Here is a 23,632-nt window from a genome sequence, read left to right on the forward strand (position 1 = left end):
TATTACCTTTGTAAATTTCTGAAGCAAGCCCATGCCAGGGTGCAGGTTGGCCCCGATAACCACTGTGAATGTGGTGAGTCAAAGGCTCACTCATCTCCACTCTGTTTGGCCTTGAACATCATTGGATTCTCAAGTGTGCCTGGCAACAGCAAGGCCTAGAACCAGAATCTGTGCTACAGAGTGATTTGTTGAAGGCACTTATTCCTATTTTGAGTGCCAACATTGACCAGGAACTCTTCTAGGGTCTTAGGAATGGTGGCAAAGAAGTTAAACAAAGTCTCGGCCCTGATAAAGCTGGTGTTCTAGCAGGCAATGGGCAGGAAGTAAGAAACATGAATAAACAAGAAAGTGTAAGGTAATGATAAGAACTATGAAAATAAAACAACGTGATGGGATAGAGAGTGGTGGGTGAGATACTTTAAGTCAGGTGATGAAGAATAGTTTCTCTGGGGAGGTGTCTGCTGTGGGAAGATCTGGGGAAAGGGTGCTCCAAGCGTAGGGGACACTAGTGCAAAAGTGAGCTTGGTGTGGCCAAGAATTGCAGCTGCAGCAAAGTTAGAGAAGTGGAGGGTGGTAGGGAGGTGGGCAGAGGCCAGGTCACAGAGGACCTTCTGAGGCCATGATAAAGAACTTGGGTTTTATCCCAAGTGTGACAAGGCACCACTGGATGGCTGTAGGAGGGGGAATATAGAATCTGGTATACTTTAAGAAGCGAGAATGAGATAGGCTGCTAAGAGGAGAGTGGATTGTGTGAATCCAAGATGGAAGCAGAGGACCAGTTGGGAGATTATGTGGCTGTCCAGGTAGAGATGATGGTGGATTGGACCAGGGTAGAGTGGATGGGGATGGAGTCCAAAGAACCGGCTGATGGACTTATGTGTATGGAAGAGGAATCAGGGATGACTCCTAGGATTTTGATGAAGCAACTGGATAGTTGATATGCAGAGAAGGAAAAGAAGTCTAGAGAGGGGAAATTGAGAATCTTGTCTGGAATGAGTTAAGTTCAAGATGCCCGTTGGGCATCTATTTGATGACAAGTTAGCCATTGGATAGGAGTCAAGAGCACAGGGACAAGGTCAGGCTGGCGCCATCCACAGAACCCAAGATGCACAATGGAAGAGAGAGTTGGGAACCCCCTTCTACCCTTAAACCCAAGTCCCCCTCCAGCCCCTGCTGTCTCTTTCCTCTTCTTATCCAAGCCTCTTGACAGAATGGTCTACACACACTTTTACCTTACTTCCCAAACCACCACAATATGGTTTTACCCTAACAATTTAATCAAAATCCTCTAGCAAAGTCCACGGTAGGCAGAATTTTGCCCACATGACTTTCACCCTCTGATGTTTACTCCCATAATTTCATTACATTACAGGGACTTTGCAGACGTAATTAAGGTTATTAATCAGCTGACCTGAAGATAGGTTGTTTGCCAGGTGGGTCCAATGTAGTTACACAAACCCTTAGAAACAAAGAGGAAAGCAGAGAGACTCGAAGCATGGGAAAGACTCAGCTGGCATTGCTGGCTTGCAGAGGGAGGCGCCAGGTGGAAAGATGAGAAGAAAATGAATTTGGCCAAGAACCAGTGAGTTGGAGGAGGACCCTGGGTCCCAGTTGAGAACCACAGCCCCAGCTACTACTCTGGTGACGACACCCTGAGCAGAGAAGCCAGTTACTCCACGCCGGACTTCTGACATACAGAAACTGTGGGACAGTAACTTTGTAGGTTCAAACTGCTGAGTTTATGGTATTTGTTATGGCAGCAGCTGGGAACCAATATAGTCTCCAGTGGCCTCATGTTGCCAGCCTTACTGGGTTCTTCTCAGCCTTCATTTTGACCCCTCCATGACACACAGTAATGCCAACCACTTCCTCCTTCTTGAAAACCTCTTTTTCCTCTTATTCTGTGACAATATTATCCTGACACATTTTGGCCCTCTGACAGTGACTGTTCGGGCCAAACCATCTTCCTGCCTGGTCCTTTAATGGGCATGTTTCCAAGGGCCCCACCCTTGATCCATGGTCCTCACACTTTAATGTCTCTCTCTTTCAAGCTCCCGATCTAAATGTCCATCTGCCTAATGGACATGTCCACCTGAATGCCTTGACATGTCCAAAGTCTAAGGATCTGAACCAGGGTAATAATGACTGTGGAGATGAATGGATGTGAATGGATTAGAGAAATCTGAAGGAGGCAAAATTCACAGGAGATGGTAGTTGATTGGATATGGGGATGGTGGAGAGGGAGGAGGTGAGAACTGCTTCTGGGTTTGTGGTTTGGGCAACTGGACAGAGGGGGGTGCTACAAACAGAGAGGACCACAGGGCTCAGGTGAATGAAGAATTCAGTTTTGACATGGTGAGTTAGAAGTGTCATGGAACTCTCAGGTGAAGATGTACAGTGAGCCATTAGGCATTTGGATTTGCAACTTGAAGGAAGGAACTAGAGATATGGGTGCCATGTCTGTGTAGTGTGCCATCTTTGGGTACCATCTGTACATTGTGGTTGAGAAAACTGTAAGCCTACAAGAGGTAACCAATGAAAGACATGTGAGGTAAGTGTGGAGGCCAGGGGTACACCTCTATTCACAGAACAGGGAGAAGAAGGTGACAGTCTACAATGCTGAGAAGGCATTCTTGAGAGGGAGAGAGATACACTAGAAAAACCTGCCATGGAACAAGATGAAAAGTGGTTTTCAAGAAGGCGGATGTGATTAGCACCATCACAAGCCATGGAGAGGTCAAATAAGATAAAGCCTGAAGAGAGGTACTAGGTTTGGCAACATGAGGTCACTGGGAACTTTGCTAGAGGAGTTTGAATAAGTATTTGGGCGTGGGAGCTATACTGTGGTGGTTTGGGAAGTGGGGTAAAAGTGCACGCAGACCACTCTGTCAAGAAGCTTGAATAAGAAGAGGAAAGAGATAGCAGTGGTTGGAGGGGCACTTGTGGTGGAAGGGGGTTCCCAGCTGTTTCTTCTGTTGTGCATTAGGTTCTGCAGACCACCCAGGGCGGACCTTGTCCCTGGGCTCTTGACTCCTGTCCAACTGTTAACTTGACATGGAATAGATGCCAATGGGCATCTTGAACTTAACGCAATCCAGACAGGACTCTTGATTTCCCCTCTCCAGACTTCTTTTCCCTCACTGCGTATCAGCCACCCAGTTGTTTCATCAAATTCCCAGGAGTCATTCCTGATTTGTCTCTTTGATTTGTTTATATCACTCATGGATATTTATCTTATTCTTTAAAAGGACATGTGACTCTTTTTTTTGTCTTATAACCCAGTTTTGGAGAATTTTTCTAATAATAGTAAAGGTGTTCTGACATAGGGCAGTCAAAAAGGATGATAGGTGTCTACCACAGTGGGTGTTTTCAGATGGATCACATCAATAAATTGGACTTCCTCAAAGTTAAAAATGTTTGGTCTTCTAAAGACACTGTTTAGAGGATGAAAAGACAAGTGTAGACTGGGAGAAATATATTTGCAAATCACAATATGACAAAATATATAAAGAACACTAAAGCTCAATTTTATTAGGATTAGGCAATTGTTTCTTTAAAATGACACCAAAAGCACAAGCAACATAAGAAAAAATAGATAAATTACACTTCATTGAAATTAAAAACTTTTGTGGGTAAAAGGACACTATCAAGAAATTGAAAAGACAACCACAGAATGGGAGAAAATATTTGGAAATTATATGTAAAACAGGGGGCTGATATCCAGGATATATATTTTTAAAAACTTTTAAAACTCAACAATTAAAAGACCAAAAAAAATTTTTTTAATGACCAAAAGATTTGAATAGACATTTCTCCAAAGATATACAAATGGCCAAAAAGTACATGAAAAGTGCTCAATATTGTTATGAGTCAGGCATTAGGGAAATGCAAATAGAACCCACAATGAGATACGTCACACCAACTAAGATGGCTATCGTTAAAAAAACAAACAAACAGTAAAATAATAGTGTTGGTAGAGATTGTAAAAAGTTGGAATCTTCATATGTTACTGATGGGAATGCAACATGGCGCAGCTTCTGTGTTAAATGGTTTGGCAGTTCCTCAAAGTGTTAAACATAGAGTGACCATGTGACCCAGCAGTTTCATTCCTAGGTATCTACTCAAGAGAAATGAAAACATATGTTGACACAAAGATATGTACAGGAATGTTGAAGGCGGCGTTATTCATAAGAGCCAAAAAGTGAAAAAGGCCAAATGTCCCCTAGCAGGGGAATGGATAACAAAATGTGGTCTATCCATACTATGCAATATTACTCAGCCATAGAAAGGAATGAGGTGGGGCGCCTGGGTGGTTCACTCGTTAAGCGTCTGAGGGTCCTGGGATCGAGCCCCGCATCGGGCTCCCTGCTCTGTGGGAAGCCTGCTTCTCCCTCTCCCACTCCCCCTGCTTGTGTTCCTGCTCTCGCTGTGTCTCTCTCTGTCAAATAAATAAAAAAAATCTTTAATAAAAAAAGAGAAAGGAATGAGGTACTGATACATGCTACAACATGGATGAAACTTGAAAACATTATGCTAAGTGAAAAAAGCCAGACACAAAAGAACAAATATTGTATGATTCCATTTAATATGAAATATTTAGAAGAAGCAAATCCATAGAGACAGAAAATCTATTAGTGGTTGCTAGGGGATGGGTTGATGGGGGGATGGGGATTGACTGCCTAGTGTGTATGGGGTTTCCTTTGGGGTGAGGAAAAAGTTGAAAATCAGATAACAGTGATAGTTGCACTATGAATATAGTTGCATTGTGAATATACTAAAAATCACAAAATTGCACATTTTAAACGGGTGAATTTGGGGGTTTGTAAATTGTATCTCAATAAAGATGTTGCGTTTCCAAATTATAGGAACCAGAATCATTTTATCCCACTTATTTCTCAAACCTGTGCCCAGGAGCCCTTACTGTTTAGCCAGCAGTAGACTAGATGCTAGATGCCCTGAGAATGGAGAGATGAATGAGATTGCTTCAGTCTAAATGGGATCTCGGTGCTAACATGGTTATATTTGCAGACGGTGTTAAAGCCCGTGACTCAGGGGTTAAAGAGATCCACATTGGAATCCACTGGTTAGAATCTTGAGATTGTTTGACCTTGGGCTCATTTCCCCTTTCTAGATCTATCAAAAGGGCATGATAATTGGCACTTTTTTCATATGGGAAGCGCTCGGCACCTACTAGGAGCTACAGCCGTTACAGCTCCCCCCGTCCCCTTTCCGGCTTGCGGTGGGAAGTGTACTATTATCCCATTTTACAGCTGCGAGCACAGATGGGTCAGAAGAGAAAACCCAGGTCGTCCCCGCCTGAGTCAAGGTGTCGGATTCCCGGTCGGGAAAAGTCCGCACACACCTGTTAGTCGTGGGTTTCGGGAGCGCCTGCGTGCCGCGCGCCCCCGCCGGGACGAGCACGCGCCCGGCCCTGGCGCGCACGCGCGTGTGTCCCGGCGGTTGCCTAGCGACCGGCTAGGCAGGGGGTCGCGCGGCCATGGAGAAGCCGGGCGTGACCCTGAGCGCCGCGGTCCGGGAGCACCTGAGACACTTGTGTCTGCGCGAGTTCCCGTGCGGCACCGGCAGCTGGGTGCGGGCGCCGGCGGGCGGGGGGCGGCCCGACGAGGGACTCGGGGATCTGGGGGACGGACGGGACTGACCAGGGGCGGGTGGGGCGGGGCCGAGGGGCCGCCAGCCGCAGGATGTGGCTGATCTGGAGAAGCCGGGGGGATGGGGGGTTGGACCTGGGCATTTAGGGAGCGGGCTGACCTGAGGTGGGGGCTGGGACCCTGCTGGGGCCGACGGGATGGCTCCCCCGCGGCGCCCCTGCCCCACCCCGTCTGTGGGCCTGACCCAGAGAGGAGGGCAGGACCCCCAACCTGAGCACATCAGGCTGACCTGGGGTAGGGCTTCTCAATCTGTTAAAGACACCAGGCCCCTTTTGGGGTGAAGAGCCTTTGCCTGGGCCAAGAGCTTCCTGACCTTCAGGTGCCCCAGATCTCACATAGCGAGAGCCCCCAGGCCCAGGGCCGCAGGGTCCTGAGCAGGCCCTGTTCTGAGGCCTGCAGAGGCTGGTGGGTCTGGGAGAAGGGGCTTCCTCCCTCCCTTCGTGTCTCCGTGTGTCTAAGGCCAGAAACACTTCCCTTCCAAGGCTTCTCCCTGGGGAGCAAGTGGTGGCTCAGGAGGGCTAGAGCAGGTGTGTCTCCCCGCCCCCCCCCCCATCAGCTAGGTGCTCCTGCTGGGGATGAGGAGCATGACAATGACAACCTGCCGCCCCTCAGATGTGCACAGGAATATCTTGGGGGTCTGGAATGTTTCCCTCCCACTTGCTGAAAAGCTGGCACCCCCCACACTGGTAAGGGGCTAAGGGGAGGTCAGTGTTCCCGTTTTCATAGAGGAGAACACCGAGACACCAATCAAGGAACTAAATCATTTGTTTGTTTCATCAACAAACATTGTTGCACACCTCCTGTGTGTGCCTGGCATCCATGCAGAGCTTTGGGGTTTCACGGATGTCTCTCAAGAGTCTCCTGGAGGAAGGGCTGGGAGAAAGTCAACTCTGGGACTCATCCTTTCATCATCCACTGGCATCTCAATTCTGAATTCATCTTTCCAGCCTTGCCCCTTCGTCCTCAAAAACCTTTCCTTGGTTAATACATCCCTCAGAGGGCCTTTCGCACCTCCTAGCTTCTAGTACATAAATCTTTCTGAAATGTTTGGTTGCTTTCCCCTGCTTCTTCAAGGTTCCCAGCTTGAGTGAACTCTTTTTTTTTTTTTTTTTGGTTTGAGTGAACTCTTAAAGGCCGGAATGTAGTTCTCGGTCTGTAGTTCTATCCGTGGCTAATAATCAGTCAAAATTATTGATTACTCACCGTCTAAACGTCTAAACTCTTTGTCCCTGATTGTCCTATCTTACGATCTGCTCTATTTGGGGAGTCTCGAATCCTTGAGAGGGGCTGAGTGACTGAGTAGCAAAATTCTCCACCTCCACCACTGCAGAATAAGTCACGCTTCCTTCCTCGAACTTGGCGAACATGGAAGGAGCTGGTCCCCAGAGAGGAGGAGGCCGTGAACCCTGGGGAGGAGACCGTGGAGGCACTGCTGGGCCTGGTCCGCAGCCCCCACTCACCCTGGGCTCTGCTGGAGGGCTCCAGTGCAGAGGACCATTTTCTGAGAGAACTGGCCATCCAGAATCCCCTGGTGCTCAAAGACACCTTCTTCTACTCCTACTTCAGGTCCCTACGGGTGGTGGACAAGCAGGTAAGAGCCGGGAGTTGCTGCTGGGGAGGCCATTCGCCCTACAGAACTGTACAGTCCTTAGTAGTGGGTCCTCAGTGTTAAGTGGGAGGAAGGATGGGAAGGTAGCTGTGCCCCCCGAATTGATTTCACCGGTCCCCCCACCAAGCAGGGCCAGCTGCTCATTTGTTGGTGTCTTCTTTCTTCACCCCCCTGAGAGGGGGGTCATCCAGGTGTGTCTTGTAGAGCTGACTTCCGGTGCACCCTGCAGTCGGCCCTCCTGGGTCCTAGAAGAGACGTTTAAAGTGTCTGTATTGGTTTTACATAAACTGTGGGGACCTGGGGTTAGGGAGGGTTGGCATGGTACCGTATTAGTTTCTGTTATGAAAAAGGTTTCTTCGCTGCTACCAAATAACAGAGCCCCAAACTGCAACCTCAGCCTTCCTACCTTCCCTTCTCCTTCCCCAGAGAAACTGTGAACTTACACAGTACCAGGCATGAGGAGTGAGAGCCACTCCAACCATTTTGCTGGGACCTTCCCGGTGTCCGCTCTGAAAGTTTTGTGTCCTAGGAACCCCTCAAACCTGGGCAGACTGGCACAGTCACCAGGAAGGGTCCTAATGTCTTTGAGGCCACAAACACCTGAAGATTCACAGTGGACCCCTCGGAACTTCGGGTCTGACCCTGCTGGGCGTCAGCTAGCGATTCCTTACAGCCTCGGGGCCCACTGTGGCCCAGGGGTAGACAGCAAAGAACATGGCATCCCTGCCCTTGGGAGTTCACAGTCCAACAGGGGACACAGGACACTGAGCTGGAAGTTGGACAACACCTCGGGGGGGCGGGGTGAGGGCAAAGAGGTGAGAGATCCCCGCCAGGGTCGAGGCACAGGGGTCCTGGTGGGATGTGCAGGGGAGCCGCTCAGGAGGTCAGTGAGGGGGAGGATGGGGGTTGGCGTGTGCGACGCGACTCCCTCAGGAGGGGAAGTGGCTGTTGCTGTCCTCCTGTGGACCCCATTTCTGCTCCACAGCTGCCTCGCCCACGAGAGCGCCTAGCTTCCTGCCCCCTTCCCTTCCAGGTGAGCCTGGTGGATAAAGGTCTCCTGAAATTTCAGAAACTTGAAGAGTTGGTACTGAGTGCCAATCAAATCAAGGAGATCGATGTCGTCAACCTGCCCCCAACCCTCAAGGTAAAGGAGCCCAGGCTCCATGTAGCATCTTTGTTCTGGCGCAGCCCAGAGACCCTGCCCCTGCCTTGTCCTGCCACCCAAAGCTTCAGCCAGTGTGGCTGTATGCCAAGCTTTGGAAAGGGAGGCCAGAGTCCTCAAAAAAGTAGAATTTCTGTGTGACCCAGCAGTGCCATCTCTAGGCAGATGCCCCAGAGAATTGAAGGCAGGAACTGAGATTCTTGCAGCCAAAAGTGGGGCCAACCCAAATGTCCATCCACAGATGAGTGGGTAGACAAAATGTGGTCTCTCCATACCGTGGGATGTTGGTCAATCAGAAAAGGAATGAGTCATGCCACAGCATGGATGAAACTTGAAAACATGATGCTGAATGAAAGAGGCCAGACCCAAAAGGTCACATATTAGGTGATTCAGCTTGCACGAAATATCTAGGAGAGGCAAATCCACAAGGACCGGAAGCAGAGCAGAGGTTACTAGGGCAGGGGTGAGGGCGATGGGGAGTCATTGTGGTACATGATGGGTACCCACTGTGGTGGGCACAGAGCATCCGTCTGGGGTGATGAAAACTTTCAGAAATAGGAGTGATGATGTTGGCTGCATGATGATGGGACCCCACGTAACGCCGCTGAACGGTACACTTACAAGTAGGGAAAATGGCAAATCATAAATATTTTGCCACAGTAAAAAAAAAAAATCATTTTAAGAAAAGCTAGCCTGGGCTTTATTATGAATTTTCTGCTGAACCAACCAAAATGGTCTCAATTTTAAATTAAATGTGGAAATTCATAGATTTTGTGGCAGAAGGGACTCAGAACTATGGCTCAGTGCCAGGCCTAGGAAGAAACCAGGCGAGGCCTCGGAGCAGAAATCCAAGAATGCTCTGTTATCCTCCAGTGAGTCCTTACTCCAGCCAGGGGCCCTTTGGCTTTCCCAGAGACAGGCTGCCGTGGGCTGGGCAGTTGCCAAATTGCTATGCCTGTCCCCATCCACTCCACCATCCCCTCCCATGCCGAATTTCCACGTGTCCTTCACAAAAGGAAAAGAAACTTTCCAACACCTGCTGCAGAAATATTTGTTCCCCATATTTTATTTTATTTTATTTTTTAATTTATTTTGAGAGAGTGAGTGAGAGAGAGCATGAGAAGGGAGAGGGAGAGGGAGAGGGAGAAGCAGGCTCCCGCTGAGCCAGGAGCACAATGTGGGGCTCGATCCTGGGACCCCAGGATCACAACCTGAGCCAAATGCAGACACTTAACCGACTGAGCCACCCAGGCGCCCCTTTCCCCCATATTTTAAAGGGAGCCCGGGTGGGCGCAGGGCAGCCTGGTATGAGAACTTCCCCGTTCCACCCGCTGTTTCTCAGGGAGGGAGGGAGGAGGACGGATGGACTCACAGGCCCCTTCTTTCTGCTCCTCCCAGGTGCTGGAGCTCTACGGCAACAAGATCAGCAGTCTGGAGTGTCTGTGCACTAGCCCGCCCCCTTTTCTCCAGCACTTGGGGTTGGGTCAGAACAAGCTTCTGGGCCCCTTGGAAAGTCTGTATGTCACCGCGGATCACTGGTAACTCAAGAGCCTGGGATGGAAAGAGAGAGAAGGGCTTAAGCCTTAGGTTTGGGGGGTGCCTTGAAGAACTCAGCTTTGCTCTTTTCTATAATAACTGCTGGTTGGCTGTCAGCTCCAGACCTAGGATTCATGTCTCTGACTGAATAAGCAAAACTTCCCACTGCAGCCCAGGGAAGGATTACAAGAGGTGGCGGGAGTGGGTCAGACCTTTCGCTTTGAAGCTTTTAGAGCAGGGCTGCCGACATCGGAGTGGGCAACGGTTGGTTGTGGGGCTGTCTCATGTGGCATCCCTGGCCTCCACCCACTAGCTGCCAGGAGACCCCCACACCAGTTGTAACCACCCAAAGTCTGTAGACTCATGCCATGGCCAGAGTACCGTGTGTTCTGATTTTTTATTTGGAAAACATACTTCCTCTAAACCGAGGTAACCTGCTTCATGCCAGGTGTGAGTTTCATAAAAACACGTAAGTGAAACCTCTGTCTTTCGCTGCCTTGAAATTCACAAAGGAGGCTACCCTGCTCACGGATCGGTTTTGCTGATGTCTTCCCAGTCTTCTTGAAGGCTGACATTGGATAAGGTCCATGGGCTGACCTCATGAGATGTGTTTCTCGGGTGTTTCCCACTGACTGGCTGCCCAGGGCCAGGAAAGCAGGGCAGGAGGGGAGGGGAGGTGCCCAAGTTCAGTCCACTGGAGACCGGAGGGTATGACGTGCTGATGACATGCCCCTTGCGTTCTTCTTGCTGCTGTGTCAGAGCTGGTACCAGTTTGCTCTGTGCAGTGGGGAGAGCACCCGTGCCCCCCTTCCTGGCCCTTTCCTCCAGACTGGGATGGAGGGCGCCTCCTTTGTCCTCACTGGCGTGTTCTTCTTCACTCATGTGCCCCCAAGACATGAATCACAGGGCTTCCTACGACTATGAGCCAGTGGGGCCTTTGGAAGGCGTCCTCCAGCTTCTGGACCCCTCAAGTTTCACGCACCCTCTTCCCAGGTCCCCATATTTACCGGCCCCTCTTACCCCACCCACTGTTCCTCCCCACTGGCTTCCTTCTGTCTTCCTTGCCACTGTCAGTCTTTGTTGAGAACCTTCTAGATGCACAATGCTGTATCAGGATCTCTGGGCAGTACCAAGAGTTTAACTGAGAAGAGATCTGTGTAAATGGAAGTCATTGCAGGCAGGAAGTGACCAGGGCCATCTCTATGTCACACTGAGGATGGCAGTGTCATGGGGGGGGAGGGGATAGTAGAACCAAGAGGTGCTTCTCAACAGGGGGCAAACTTGAGTCAAGAGCAGCTAACTTGGGAGTCGAGACTGGGGCTCCTATCCCACCCTCAGCACGGGCCTGCTGTCTGTCCTGGACATGGGGTGCTGGGGGGTGTTGAGCAGGGCGGGCCCGGCACGTGACCACAGCTGCCTGTCCCCATCCCCACGCTCACCCTGCCTCTGACTCCTGGATGGCCCTGCTCCCCTTCGAGGCCCAACCTCATCTCTCTGGACCTGAGCTTCAATGACCTGACGGACCTGCAGGGCATGATCGCCAGCCTCAGCACCCTCCCACACCTGCGGCTGCTCGGGCTGCAGGGGAACCCCCTGGCCCTGGTGCCCTACTACCGAGGCTTCACCATCGACAGCCTGTCCGGGCTCTGCGTGCTGGACGACATCACCGTGTCTCCCAGTGAGAAGCATCAGTTCCGGGGGCTCAGCCACAGTGGGGGTGAGGGAGCGGATGGGCAAGGGGGGAGGGGCTGGCGTCTGCTCACTGGCCCACCATGGAACTGGGTGGCCTGTCCCGGCAGCTCCCCAGTTAGTCAGGGGTAGCTCACCTTCTTGGGCACAGTTCTCTCCCAGATTTTTGATCCCTGTAATTGGGATTTGGGGACAGAAGTGGTAAGGAGGCTGAGACCATCCTAGGCCAACAGGAAACATTCTTTCAATTTCTTTACTTTTGTGATGGCTTGAGATCACCCCCTGGTGGCCCATGCCGCAAGCCGCATCAGAGCCGTCTCAAGGTGAGGGTGACGGAACATGGGTCATCAGAGCTTCCTGTGTGCAGGCTGCGCTAAGGTAACACTGATTCTTCATCTGTAACCATCCTGCAAAGGCAGCTACTATCGTTCACATTATACAAATCCGGAAAACAAGGCTTAAGGGCGATATCTTACCGAAAAGGGACTTACTCCAAATCACTGTGTTTGAACTTCGCAGAACTGGGATTTGAACCCAAGTCTGCCAACTTCAAGGCTCAGCCCCGCCTGCAGGGAACCGGCTGGGCCTGCCCTCCCCTGCTGTCCCCCTCACTTCTGCCCCCTCCCCTTGCAGACCTCTTGGCCCGTGAGGCCCAGCTCGTGGTGACTATTGGAAATGTCAAGGGCGTTCTGGACACCTCTATCCTGGACCCGGAGCCGGGGCCTCAAGGCCCTTTTATTACTTACAGCTACTACGTGACCTACGATTTTGTGGAAGACGAAGAAGGAGAAGGAAGTGATTACGGTGGCGTGCTGGCTGAGGTGTGTGCCCCGCGGGCTGCTCCCGGGAACTGGGGCGCATGCGCTGCACTTGGCTCCCCAGGGTCTCCTGTGCAGGCAGAACCGCTTCTTGCGGCCCAGAAAACCCCTTTCCTCGGAGCTTTCTGGTTCACACCCTACTCTGAGAAGGAAAGCGGCTCTATTCAGCCCCTTTCTTGCAGCTCCAGTTACTCACCTGTGTTCACCTCCTTCCTTTGCCCTTGAAATCCGAGCAAACGGCCTCACAAGGGAGCAACATTTACAACCAGGCCGGTTGCTCCCCACCCCATGCTTCTCCCCTCCTCTTCCGTCGCCCTTCTCATGGAAAGCAGACCCGAGGGTATCATCCGACCAGGAGAGATGGGGGACACCCTACCTCCTGCAGAAATTGTCACTGTTCTTTTTTTTTTTTTTTAAGATTTTATTTATTTATTTGAGAGAGAGAGAATGAGAGACAGAGAGAATGAGACGGAGGAGGGTCAGAGGGAGAAGCAGACTCCCCGCCGAGCAGGGAGCCGGATGCGGGACTCGATCCCGGGACTCCAGGATCATGACCTGAGCCGAAGGCAGTCGCTTAACCAACTGAGCCACCCAGGCGCCCGAAATTGTCACTGTTCTTACTCCTATCATAGGCCTCTCAGAAGGGCCAAGATGGGCATTTTTTTTTAAACCTCCTGCCCAAGCCCGTGTGTTGGTTGGCGCTTCAAGTTCACCGCGGTGCGGGCACCTGTTCACGCACATGCGCGCTGCGCGCGAGGAGAACCCTGCGCACAGCGCCGGGCGCGGGTGTCTGGCTTTCTCCCGCAGATCGTCAGGCCGTCGCCCAGCATGGAACAGCTGGGCGAGGACATTCCCGAAGAGGTCTTCGAGGAGGCTGAAGACTCGCTAGAGTCCGGGCTGTCCACCCAGTCGGGAGAGCTGGAGGGTTCGGTGGCCTCGGGCGGGTCGGGGCCCTTGCCCAGGCTGACCGACTCCGCCGAGGAGCTGGCCAAGTTGCGGCCGCGAATGGATCCCCGGCTCTGCCCCTCCCCAGGGTAAGGAGGGAGGCCGCGCGGGAGCAGGGCCTGGGAGCCCGGGGTCCCGCGAGCTTGGCCCGACAGCGGCCCCTGGGGACCCTCTGGGCCGGTGGCCGCGCAGGTGCGGCCGGGTTCGGTGGTCGAGGCCCCGGGAGCGCCCCCCCACCACCACCAGAGCGCAGCTGCGCCTTTGTCCCTGGACGCTCAGCTGTTCTGAAGGCTGGGCTTTCGTTAGTCAACGCAGAGGTGAGAGAGGGGCAGCCCTTTCCCTCCGCCCTCGGAGTTGGAAAGCTCCTCGGTTTAACCTTTTAATTCTAATGGAATTTATTCTGGCGTCTGACACGTGGTGTGGATCTCGCAGCCTGAGTAGCGGGTGCTTTCTCACCCTCCGAAGGCCCCCCTCACGGGCCGCGTGCGTATCACATGTTGTGTCTTATTTGATAAAGAATCTTTTTCGATGATGAAGAATTTTACAAGAATTCAGAGTCACTTCTCATTGAGTCTTGAAGCTCCGTTAACTGGTTCGGTAACTCACTTCAAAACATGGAGCCTGGTTTGCGAACTTCCTGCTATCAGCTGGTGGTGTCACCTGATTCTTCTGACGGCCAGAGTCCTGAAAACAGGATTTGCGACTGAGTTCTAATGAACTGAGCTTTCGCCCCACGCAGATTTTGCTGCCGATGCCCTCAAGGAACTGGGAAAGCGAGTTTCTCTTGAAGCTAGAAGAGTTTTTTTTTTTTTTTTTTTAATTATTTAACTTCCACTGAGGGTAAAGGATTCAGGCTTGTGGAGACTCTGAGGGGGCTGCTGTGGGCCCCTGTGCTGAGTTCCCGTGGGTGACAGAACGAGGGAGGAGGCTACCCCAGCTGTCAGAAGAGGGGGAGCCCCCAGCCAGCCCCGAGCCAGGCTCCCTGGTCAACCCCAGCCTTGTGGTCCTGGTCGCTGTGGTTGTTGTTGTTGTTGTTGAATTTTTGGAAATAGTAACCATACAATAGAACCACAAATGATTCTGCCTTAAAAAATACGTCAATTAGAAAATAAAAGTTTCTCCTCCTGCATCCATCAAACTCATCCCATAGAGTGAATTACCCTTTTGTTTATTTATCTACTTTAAGTAGGTTCTATGCCCAATGTGGGGCTTGAACTCAGGACCCCCAAGATCAAGAGCTGCATCCTCTCCCGACTGAGCCAGCCAGGCGCCCCAGAATGAATTACTCTGAATAGTTTTGTGCATCTAGTTCCCTGTTTCTTCTTACATGGTCATATATACGAACATATATACTCCTATAATTTTTTTTCTCAAAAAATGAACTCATATTCTGTGTCTCAGTTCGAAATGTGCTGATTCTGCATGTGGCACTGGACACACAGACCTGTTCTATTATTTTATTACAAAATAAATGATTCAAATGTAACCCACATATCCGGAAGTATCCACCTTACAGCCAAATGATGAGGGCCCCCAGGCAACCACTGCCCTTGACAAGAAACACCAGAACCTCCGAAGACTCCTTAGGCCCCTCCCTCCTTCCTAAGGGTCACTGTCAACTCAACTAACACCATGAACTTGTGTGCCTCTCTTCAACCTTTCTGTAAATGGCATCGGGCAGTAATCCTGTGTGTCTGGCCACCTGTCACGCTGTGCGCACGTCTCCTCACAGGCCTCGCCCTGGTCCCCGGCCACGGCCTCCCGGGTGACGGCCCCCGTCTTCCTCTGCCCTCCCCAAGGACGGTTCTCTTCAGCACCATCCGCAAGCCCTGGACTGATGTCATCCCGTGCAACTACGAGATGCACCACACGCTCAGGGACCTGGTGCCCCTCAAGGCCTTCCTGCTGGCGGGGACCACCGTGACCATCGTGGAGGAGAAGGTGGGTGACCGGGGCTCCCGTGTTCCGGGCTCCTGTCAGGGCATCACCAGGGGCCCTGCTGCCTTATTGGCGACCTCAGCGCCTTTCCAGCAAGATCCCAGCCAGCCCCCAGCCGCCTGCCGTCACTCGCGGCCACCTCACCATCTCCTAGATTCTCTCCTGGCCTCTGGTGCCTCCGCCTGTCGAGACTGTGTTGCCTGCCAAGAAAGGAAAAGGGGAGAAGGACAAGAAGGGGAAGAAGGACAAAGACAAGAAGGGAAAGGACGGGAAGGACAAGGCCGGGAAAGGGGAGAAAGAGACGGCGCCGAAGGTACCTGCTGGACTGCCGGGGGCGCTCTGGGCCCCATCCCTGCCGGGGACACATCCACTCTCCCCGCCTCTCCCCACAGGAGCAGAAGGCGTCCAAGAAGAAGGAGCTTCCTAAGGAGCTCCGCCAGGACCCGCCCATCCTGCGGGTGCTGGGCAGCGGCTTCGTGGCCCTGGAGCCCCTGCTGATGGGGGAGCCACTGGTGTCCGAAGTGTGCAACTTCGGGGTGATCCGCACCCTGGAAACTGACAGGCTGACCTGACCTTTCTCAGGGTACGGGGGGCCCCGCCACACCCCTCCCCACCGAAACAGTGCTGGGCAGGGAAGGGCTGTGCGGGGCCCTGAGAGGCACGGGGCGGGGGGCAGGGGCGGGGAGGGCCTCTCCTTCGGCCATGCGGTGGCGCCCAGCTCCCAGCTTTACGGGCCCAACGCCGTGGGCGGCCTTCTCAGGTGTGAGGAGTCTGGCCAGTGGGCAGGTCAGGCCCGCTCCTCCCTGGGAGACCTGCCCCCTCTTCCTGGGCCACCGGCAGGATCTGCAGCCACCCCTTCCCCAGTATCCCCCAACTCCAGTAAGCCTCTCCTGTCCTGGTTCTTTCTCTCAGGATGCAAAGAAGAACAAGAACAAGAAAGCTAAAAGGGGTAAGATCTAATGATGGTTACCGGGAGCAGGGAATGTTTCCTGAGGACTTTAGTCTGTTCCCATTGCGATAACAAGCCACAGCCTGGGGGGCTTATAAACAACAGACATTTATTTCTTGCAGCTCCGGAGGCTGGGAAGTCCAAGACCAAGGTGGCAGCGTCGTTAGGTAAGGGCCCTCTTCCTGGCTCGTAGCCAGCCCCTTCTTGCTGCGTCCTCACGTGGTGGAAGGGGCATGGGGACTCTCTGGAACTTCTTTTGTAAGGATACTAATCCCATTCATGAGGCGCTACCCTCACGACCTCGTCACCTTCCAAGGCCCCATCTCCTAATACCATCACTTCTGGGGGTTAGGGTTTCAACGTGTAAATTTTGCAGGGACACAAACATTCAGACCGTAGCAGGACCTGGGGAAGGATCAGCCTGATTTGGGACCAAGGAAATGGAAGGACGGAGAATCCTATCTTCTGGGCAGCGGGAAGGCCATGCCCACCCTAAGGACCCAGCCCTCCCTCTTTCCTGAATCCCCGAGACAAGAGCAGCTGCTGCAGGTCATGCTAAGGGCAGGAGAGGCAGCCTGGGGTAGGAGGCAGGTGAGGTGGGAGAGGGGGCTGAGTTGGGCCTGGCCCAGGGTCCTTCTGGCCCAGCAGTCTGGTGCCTGTTTCAGGTCATTGGTCCTATTTGCCCAACGAGGAGTCTGGGCTTGTTCTGTGAACAGGGGGCAGTCACTGAAGTGTCTACAATAGGTAAGCTTTAGATCTGAGCTGTAGAAAGAACCGGCTGGCTTGGAAGGAGCGATAGGAGACAGGGGACCGGCTGGGAGGCTGCTGCGAAGTGTAAGGCCAGGTCAGAGCAACACTGTTCCTGACAGCCGGAAAGTGCAAACGGCCCAAGGCCCATCAGTGGATGAATGCCCAGATGTGGCATTTCCACACAACAGGGATTCCTCAGCAGCTGAAAAGGAACAAAGCCCGGCACGTGTATAGCCTGAGGAACCTTGAAAACATGATGGCGAGGAAAGAAGCTAGTCACAGAAGGCCACATAGTGTTTGATTCCGTTTATGTGAAATGTCCCAGGACAGATGAATCCATAGGGACAGAAAGTAGATCAGTGGGGGCTGGGGGAGGGGGTTGACTGCTAATGGGTACAGGGTTTCCATGTGGGGGGACGAAATGTCCTGGAATTACATCATGGGAATGGTTGAACAACGTTGTGAATATACTAAAACCCACAGAAGTATACATTTAAAAATAGTTAAAATGTTGAATATTATGAAAATTTTACCTCGATGAAAGGAAATTCACCTAAACAAAGCAAAACAATGTATAGGCAAGAAATGCTAAGGGCCTGACGTGGAAATGGACGGCAGAGGTGGTGTGGAGGGAACAGGTCCGACAGTGACTGGGGGGCACGGGGGGCAGGAGAGGCTTCTGCCTGGGGCCTGCAACGCTGTACCCGGGGCTGGGCTTGGTTTTGCACCTGTGAAGTTGAAGTGTATGGAGCGTCCAAGAGCCTTTCCCTCTCCTGCCCCTTGTCTCCCGATGCCTTCTCCATCCCCTCTGCCACCAGCCCAGACAACCACCATTTTGCCACCTTGCTGCACCTCCTTCCTCCCACATGGCCACTCTGTCGGCTCCCCCGCGGCCGCCAGGGCGATCGTGTTTGCAAGTCCGGCTGAGTCACTCCCCTGTTGGAATTTCTTCCATGACTTCCTGCTGGCTGCATCACAAAATCCAGATTTCCATGTTCTATACGCCCCCGAGAGTTCTGCTTGGCATACTTTATCTGCCACTGTTTACTCAGCTACTCCATCTGCCAGATCTCAGCTTCAGTTGCCTTCTTCAGGGAAGCTGATCCTCTGGATTAGGGTGGGCTCCGTTTTTTTCTTCATAGCATTTGATGGGTTTTGTTTTTTTGGTTTTTTGGGGTTTTTTTTAAGGGATTTTATTTATTTGTCAGAGAGAGAGAGCACAAGAAGGGGGAGCAGCAAGTAGAGGGAGAAGCAGGCTCCCCATGGAGGAAGGAGCCCGATGACAGACTTGATCTCAGGACTCTGGGATCATGACCTGAGCTGAAGGCAGATGCCTAACCAACTGAGCCACCCAGGCATCCTGAATCCAGTGTTTTCATCTGTAGTACTCAGCACCGTGCAAACTATAGAGATATGAATCCATGTAATTGTTTTATTTTTATTTTGCCCACTACACTGAAACTATAAGTGTGTGTGTGAGGGACTGCCCCTGCATTCTTTAAAGTCATACAATCCCCAGTCCCCAGCATAGTAGGCTCATAGTAGGCCATCAACATTGATTGAATGAATGAATCAGCTTATAGGTAGTATTTAAAACCATGAAAATATGTGTGCTTATGTTGACAGAGAAAAGGATTGAGCCCAGCACCCTGGGGTACTCTACAAATTTTGAGCAGGAAAGGACAAGACCTGGAAGGATCACATTTAACCATGTCCTAAAGCAAAATTCAAAGATATTGTAAGGAATACAAAAACAGCACACCAGGTGGGGCACCTGGGTAGCTCAGTCTGTTAAGCATCAGACTCTTGATTTCAGCTCAGGTCATGATCTCGGGGTCATGAGATCAAGCCCCACGTTGGGCTCTGTGCTTAGCGTGAAGTCTGCTTGAGAGTGTCCTCTCCCTTTCCCTCTGCCCCTCCCCCCACTTGCACACACTCTCTCTCTCCAAAATAAATAAAATCCTTAAAAAAAAATAGCACCCAAGGTAAAATTCACATATGCCATCCAATTAAAAAAAAATCAGACATGCAAAAAAAAAGCAGAAAATTCAATATATAATGAGAATTTATAAATCATAACTGACTCAGAAATGACATACATGTTAGAATTAGTAGACAAGGACATTAAAGCAGTTATTATAATTATATTCCATATATCTAAGAAGCTAAAGGAAAGATGGTGGTATGTAGCAATATGGACTATAAGCCAAACTTTTAGGGATGAAAACTACCATGTCACATTAAAAATACATTTACTGGGATTAATGGCATATTAGACAATTTTAAAAAAGTTTAGTAAACTGGAAGCAGTAGAGACTATCCACAATTAAACTCAGAAAAATGGCTGGAAAAAATGAACAGAGCATCAGTGAATTTTGAGACAAATTCAAAGGAACTGATGTCCATATAGTTGGAGTCCCCAAAGGAGAGTGGAGTAGGCAGAGAGAATATCTGAAGAAGTAACTGCTGAAACATTTCCAAGTTAGATGGAAATTATAAATAAACCAATCCAAAAAGTTCAGTGAACTCAAAACACAAGAAGCATGAAGAAAACTAAACCAAGCTAGATAGTAATAAAACGGCTTAAAATCAGTGATGAAGACAGAGGAACAAAGATAAAGATGACAGCAGTCTTATCAGGAAAATACCAAATAGAAGACAGTGAAAGACTTCTTAAACACTGAAAGAAAAATAACTATCAACTTAAAATTCTTTACCTAACAAAAATATCTTCCAAAAACAAAAGTGAACTGAACACTTTTCTAGACATACACATGCTGAAAGAATGTATCACCAGCATACTTGTATTACAAGAAATGTTCAAAGAAGTCCTTTAAGCAGCTTTTCCGTCTGGGCTGCCGACATGCCATCCAGACTGAGGAAGACCCGGAAACTTCGGGGCCACGTGAGCCACGGCCACGGCGCATCGGCAAGCACCGGAAGCACCCAGGAGGCCGGGGTAATGCTGGTGGCATGCATCACCACAGGATCAACTTTGACAAATATCACCCAGGTTACTTTGGAAAAGTTGGTATGAGACATTACCACTTAAAGAGGAACCAGAGCTTCTGCCCAACTGTCAACCTTGATAAACTGTGGACCTTGGTCAGTGAGCAGACACGGGTAAATGCCGCTAAAAACAAGACTGGAGCTGCTCCTATCATTGATGTGGTGCGATCGGGCTACTACAAAGTTTTGGGAAAGGGAAAACTCCCAAAACAGCCTGTCATCGTGAAGGCCAAATTCTTCAGTAGAAGAGCAGAGGAGAAGATTAAGGGTGTCGGGGGCGCCTGCGTTCTGGTAGCTTGAAGCCACGTTTGGGGGGGGGTTCGTTAAATGCTAACAAGTGCTTTTCTCTTCTGGAAAAAAAAAAAAAAAAAAGAAGTCCTTTAAGCAGAAGAAAAGACTAGATGGATCTGGATCTGCACAAAGAAATCAAGAACACTAGAAATGGTAACTGTGGTTAAATATAAAGACTCCTTTCTTAGTATTTAAATATGTTTAAGTGATTGCTAATTGTTTAATGAAAAAATATATTGCAGTGCTTATAACACCAGTAGAATGTATAACAACAGCAAAAAGGCTAGGGTTGGGAGTAAGGAAAGAAATGGAAGTGTATCACTGTAAGATTCCTATTTCTACGTGAAGTGGTATAATATCACTTGAAGCCAGACTGCGATAAGTTAAAGATATTTATTATAAACTCTAAAGTAACCATTAAAATGATACAACAAAAAGGTCTAGCTAATAAGCCAACAAATGAGAGAAAAGAGGGATCATAAAGATACTCAGTTAATCTAAAAGGAGGTGGAAACAAAAAAGAAACAGAACATGTGAGATAAATAGAAAACAAATAACAAGATGGTAGACTTAAACCCAATCATATCAATAATCACATTAAATGTAAATGGTCTAAACATCCAATTAAAAGGCAGAGATGTTCTGATTTGATAAAAAAGTAAGACCCAACCACATGCTGCTTACCAGAAATCCACTTTAGATATAAAGATACAAAAATATTAAAAAATAGAGAAATATATTCATGCTTACACTAATAAAAAAGGAGCAACTATTAATATCAGACAAAATAGACTTCAGAGAAAGAATATTACCAGGAATAAAGAGGGTCATTTCATAATAATAAAGGAGTCAAGAGGATTTAACAAACCTAAGCATGTATGCACCTAATAATCAAGCTTCAAAATACATGGGGGGAAAAAAACCTGATAGAACTACAAGGAGAAATAGGCAAATCCAAAATTATGTTCAGAGATTTCAATATACCTCCCTGAGTAATTGATAGGACACATAGACAGAAAATCAGTAAGGATGTAGGAGACTTGAATCACACTGCCAATCAATTTGAGGTAACTGACATCTATAGAGTACCTCACCCAATAACATGAAAATACACATTCTTTAAGTGCACACAGAACCAAGATATTCCATAATCTGGGCCATAAATAAAGTCTCAATAAGTTTAAAACAATTCAAGACATACAAAGTACCCTATCCTCTGTGACCATAGTGGAATTAAATTAGAAATCAGTAACAAAGATATTTGTAAAATCTCCCAATTTTTAGAAACTAAATAACGCACATCTAAATAACCCATGGACCAAGAAGAAACCAAAAGGGAAATTTAGAAAGTATTTTGAACTGAATGAAAATAAAAATATAAAATGTCAAAAATAGTAAAACTTAAGTAAGCCAGTATTCATAGAGAAATTTATAGCACTAAATGCCTATATTAGAAAAGTTTCTGGGTTGCCTGGGTGCCTCGGTTAGTTAAGCATTTGCCTTCAGCTCAGGTCAGATCTGGGGTCCTGGGATCGAGCCCCATATTGGGCTCCCTGCTCAGTAGGGAGTCTGCTTCTCCCTCTCCCTTTCCCTCTGCCCCTCCACCCCACTCAAGCTCTCTCTTGCTCTCTTGCTCTCTCGCAAATAAATAAATAAAATTTTAAAGAAAAGGAAAGCTTCTAAAACTAAATTTAATAAGGCTGTAGGATACAGGGTCAGTATTCAAGAAATTAAATGTATTTCCATATACTAGCAATGAACAATCAGATAGTGAATTTTTACAATGGCATTGAAAAATATGAAATAGGGATAAACCTGACTAAGGATGTGGAAGTCTTGTATTCTGAAAACTACAAAATGTTGCCAAGGGGAATCAAAGACTTAAATAAATGGTGGGATAAATATGTACATGGATAGGGAATTCAGTATTGTTAAGATGTTGGCTTTCCTCAAATTGATCTATAATTCAACCTAATCTCAATCATAATTCTAGGGGGATTTTTTTTTCTCGTAGAAATCAGTAAGTTGATTCCAAACTTAATATGGAAATTCAAAGGACCTAGAACAGCCAAAAGAGCTTTGAAAAAGAACAAAGGACATACACTGCTGGACTTCAGGACCCATTCAAATATGGACATCTGATTTATGATCAAGCCACAGGGTTAAGATGGTCTCAAATTTTTTTTACACTTTTGCAAATCTTTTTATTGTCTGGCTTAATTGACAGTTGCATTGGAATAGCTGCCTCTGCTGTTACTCTCTTGTGTTGCAGTGTTTGAAGTGTATGAAGAAAATCCAATCTCATATGGACATGTAACTGTAAAAGGGAATATGTTAAAATAGGTTTTCAAATAACTGGATATTTTTCTTTGATATTATGTCAAATTTGACAACTAGTAGTTTTTTTAAAGGCTGTTACAGAGGGAAAACAATCTATATGAATGCATTTTTTCGTAGTCAGTTATGTTAAAATCCATTGGTCTACATTGCCATTTTTTCATTGCATTTTGAAAGGCTATCTTACTCATGCACAATTTGTAACATCTGGCATTGGTTATTTGTAAAATACTGGTTCACTGAGTTATGCAGATCTTCCAACTGTTGACACATTTCATTATACATTCCACAAATCACATTCTTTATCAGCACCCATATCATTAGAAGAGTCCTTGAGTATTGGGAAACTGTTAGGTTCATGGTGGCAGATACAGTGTTTCCAAATTCTAATTTCTACTTGAAAGCTCAAATGTTATAAATTTAACAAAATGCTTTGCGTGTTTTCCCTGAAATGCCAGACTTCATTCGCTTTTTAGAAAATAACCTGCCAAATATTCACGTCTGAATAACCGCGGTGTGTCAGTGTTCTTTCAAGTGAAGACGGTGCTCCAAGACAAGCCGCGGGTTCAGCCTGCAGCTCAACACAGCTGCGCCTTGTTCAGTGATGTGATTAGATGCGATTTAGCTGTGTTCCTCCCTACGGTTAAGACCCGAGGGTGGAATCTCGGATTCCCAAACCGCGCTCCGCCTGGAGCCCGTCCAGGGCGGCCGAGAAGCAGCCCGCACATCTCTCGGGACTCACATACTCGTGTTTTTATTTCTCAGAAAAAAAATCTGCGGCTCCCAAGTACGACAGCGACTACCAGCCCCAGCCGCTGACGGTGGAGGTGCAGATCCAGCTGAACCAGTACCGCTCGGCCGAGGAGGCGCTCCGGGAGATCGCCCTGTAGGGCGCCGGATTAAAGGCTCTTCTGACCACCGCGGCTCCGC

The 23,632-nt window shown here is 49.1% G+C and overlaps 2 protein-coding genes across 2 annotated transcripts; both read left to right on the forward strand.

Moving 5' to 3' along the window:
• The first annotated feature begins 5,477 nt into the window (after window positions 1-5,477).
• Window positions 5,478-23,625, forward strand: LRRC43 (leucine rich repeat containing 43). Its single transcript, XM_081802317.1, has 12 exons — window positions 5,478-5,590; window positions 7,000-7,260; window positions 8,312-8,422; window positions 9,839-9,978; window positions 11,455-11,693; window positions 12,299-12,486; window positions 13,291-13,517; window positions 15,228-15,369; window positions 15,521-15,679; window positions 15,759-15,933; window positions 16,268-16,315; window positions 23,468-23,625. Exons 1-12 carry the CDS (start codon window positions 5,498-5,500, stop codon window positions 23,590-23,592), a joined length of 1,908 nt encoding a protein of 635 aa, XP_081658443.1. The 5' UTR covers window positions 5,478-5,497; the 3' UTR covers window positions 23,593-23,625.
• On the forward strand, window positions 19,912-20,420 carry LOC102727433 (large ribosomal subunit protein uL15-like). The gene is given in 2 exon segments (XM_081802314.1): window positions 19,912-19,986; window positions 19,989-20,420. Coding segments are annotated over 2 exon segments (444 nt in total). The 5' UTR covers window positions 19,912-19,928; the 3' UTR covers window positions 20,375-20,420.
• Window positions 23,626-23,632: the final 7 nt, after the last annotated feature.

The sequence above is a fragment of the Leptonychotes weddellii genome, chromosome 13 (assembly GCF_054177405.1).
Source record: "Leptonychotes weddellii isolate Sample4059 chromosome 13, ASM5417740v2, whole genome shotgun sequence".
In the NCBI taxonomy this organism is placed as follows: domain Eukaryota; kingdom Metazoa; phylum Chordata; class Mammalia; order Carnivora; family Phocidae; genus Leptonychotes; species Leptonychotes weddellii.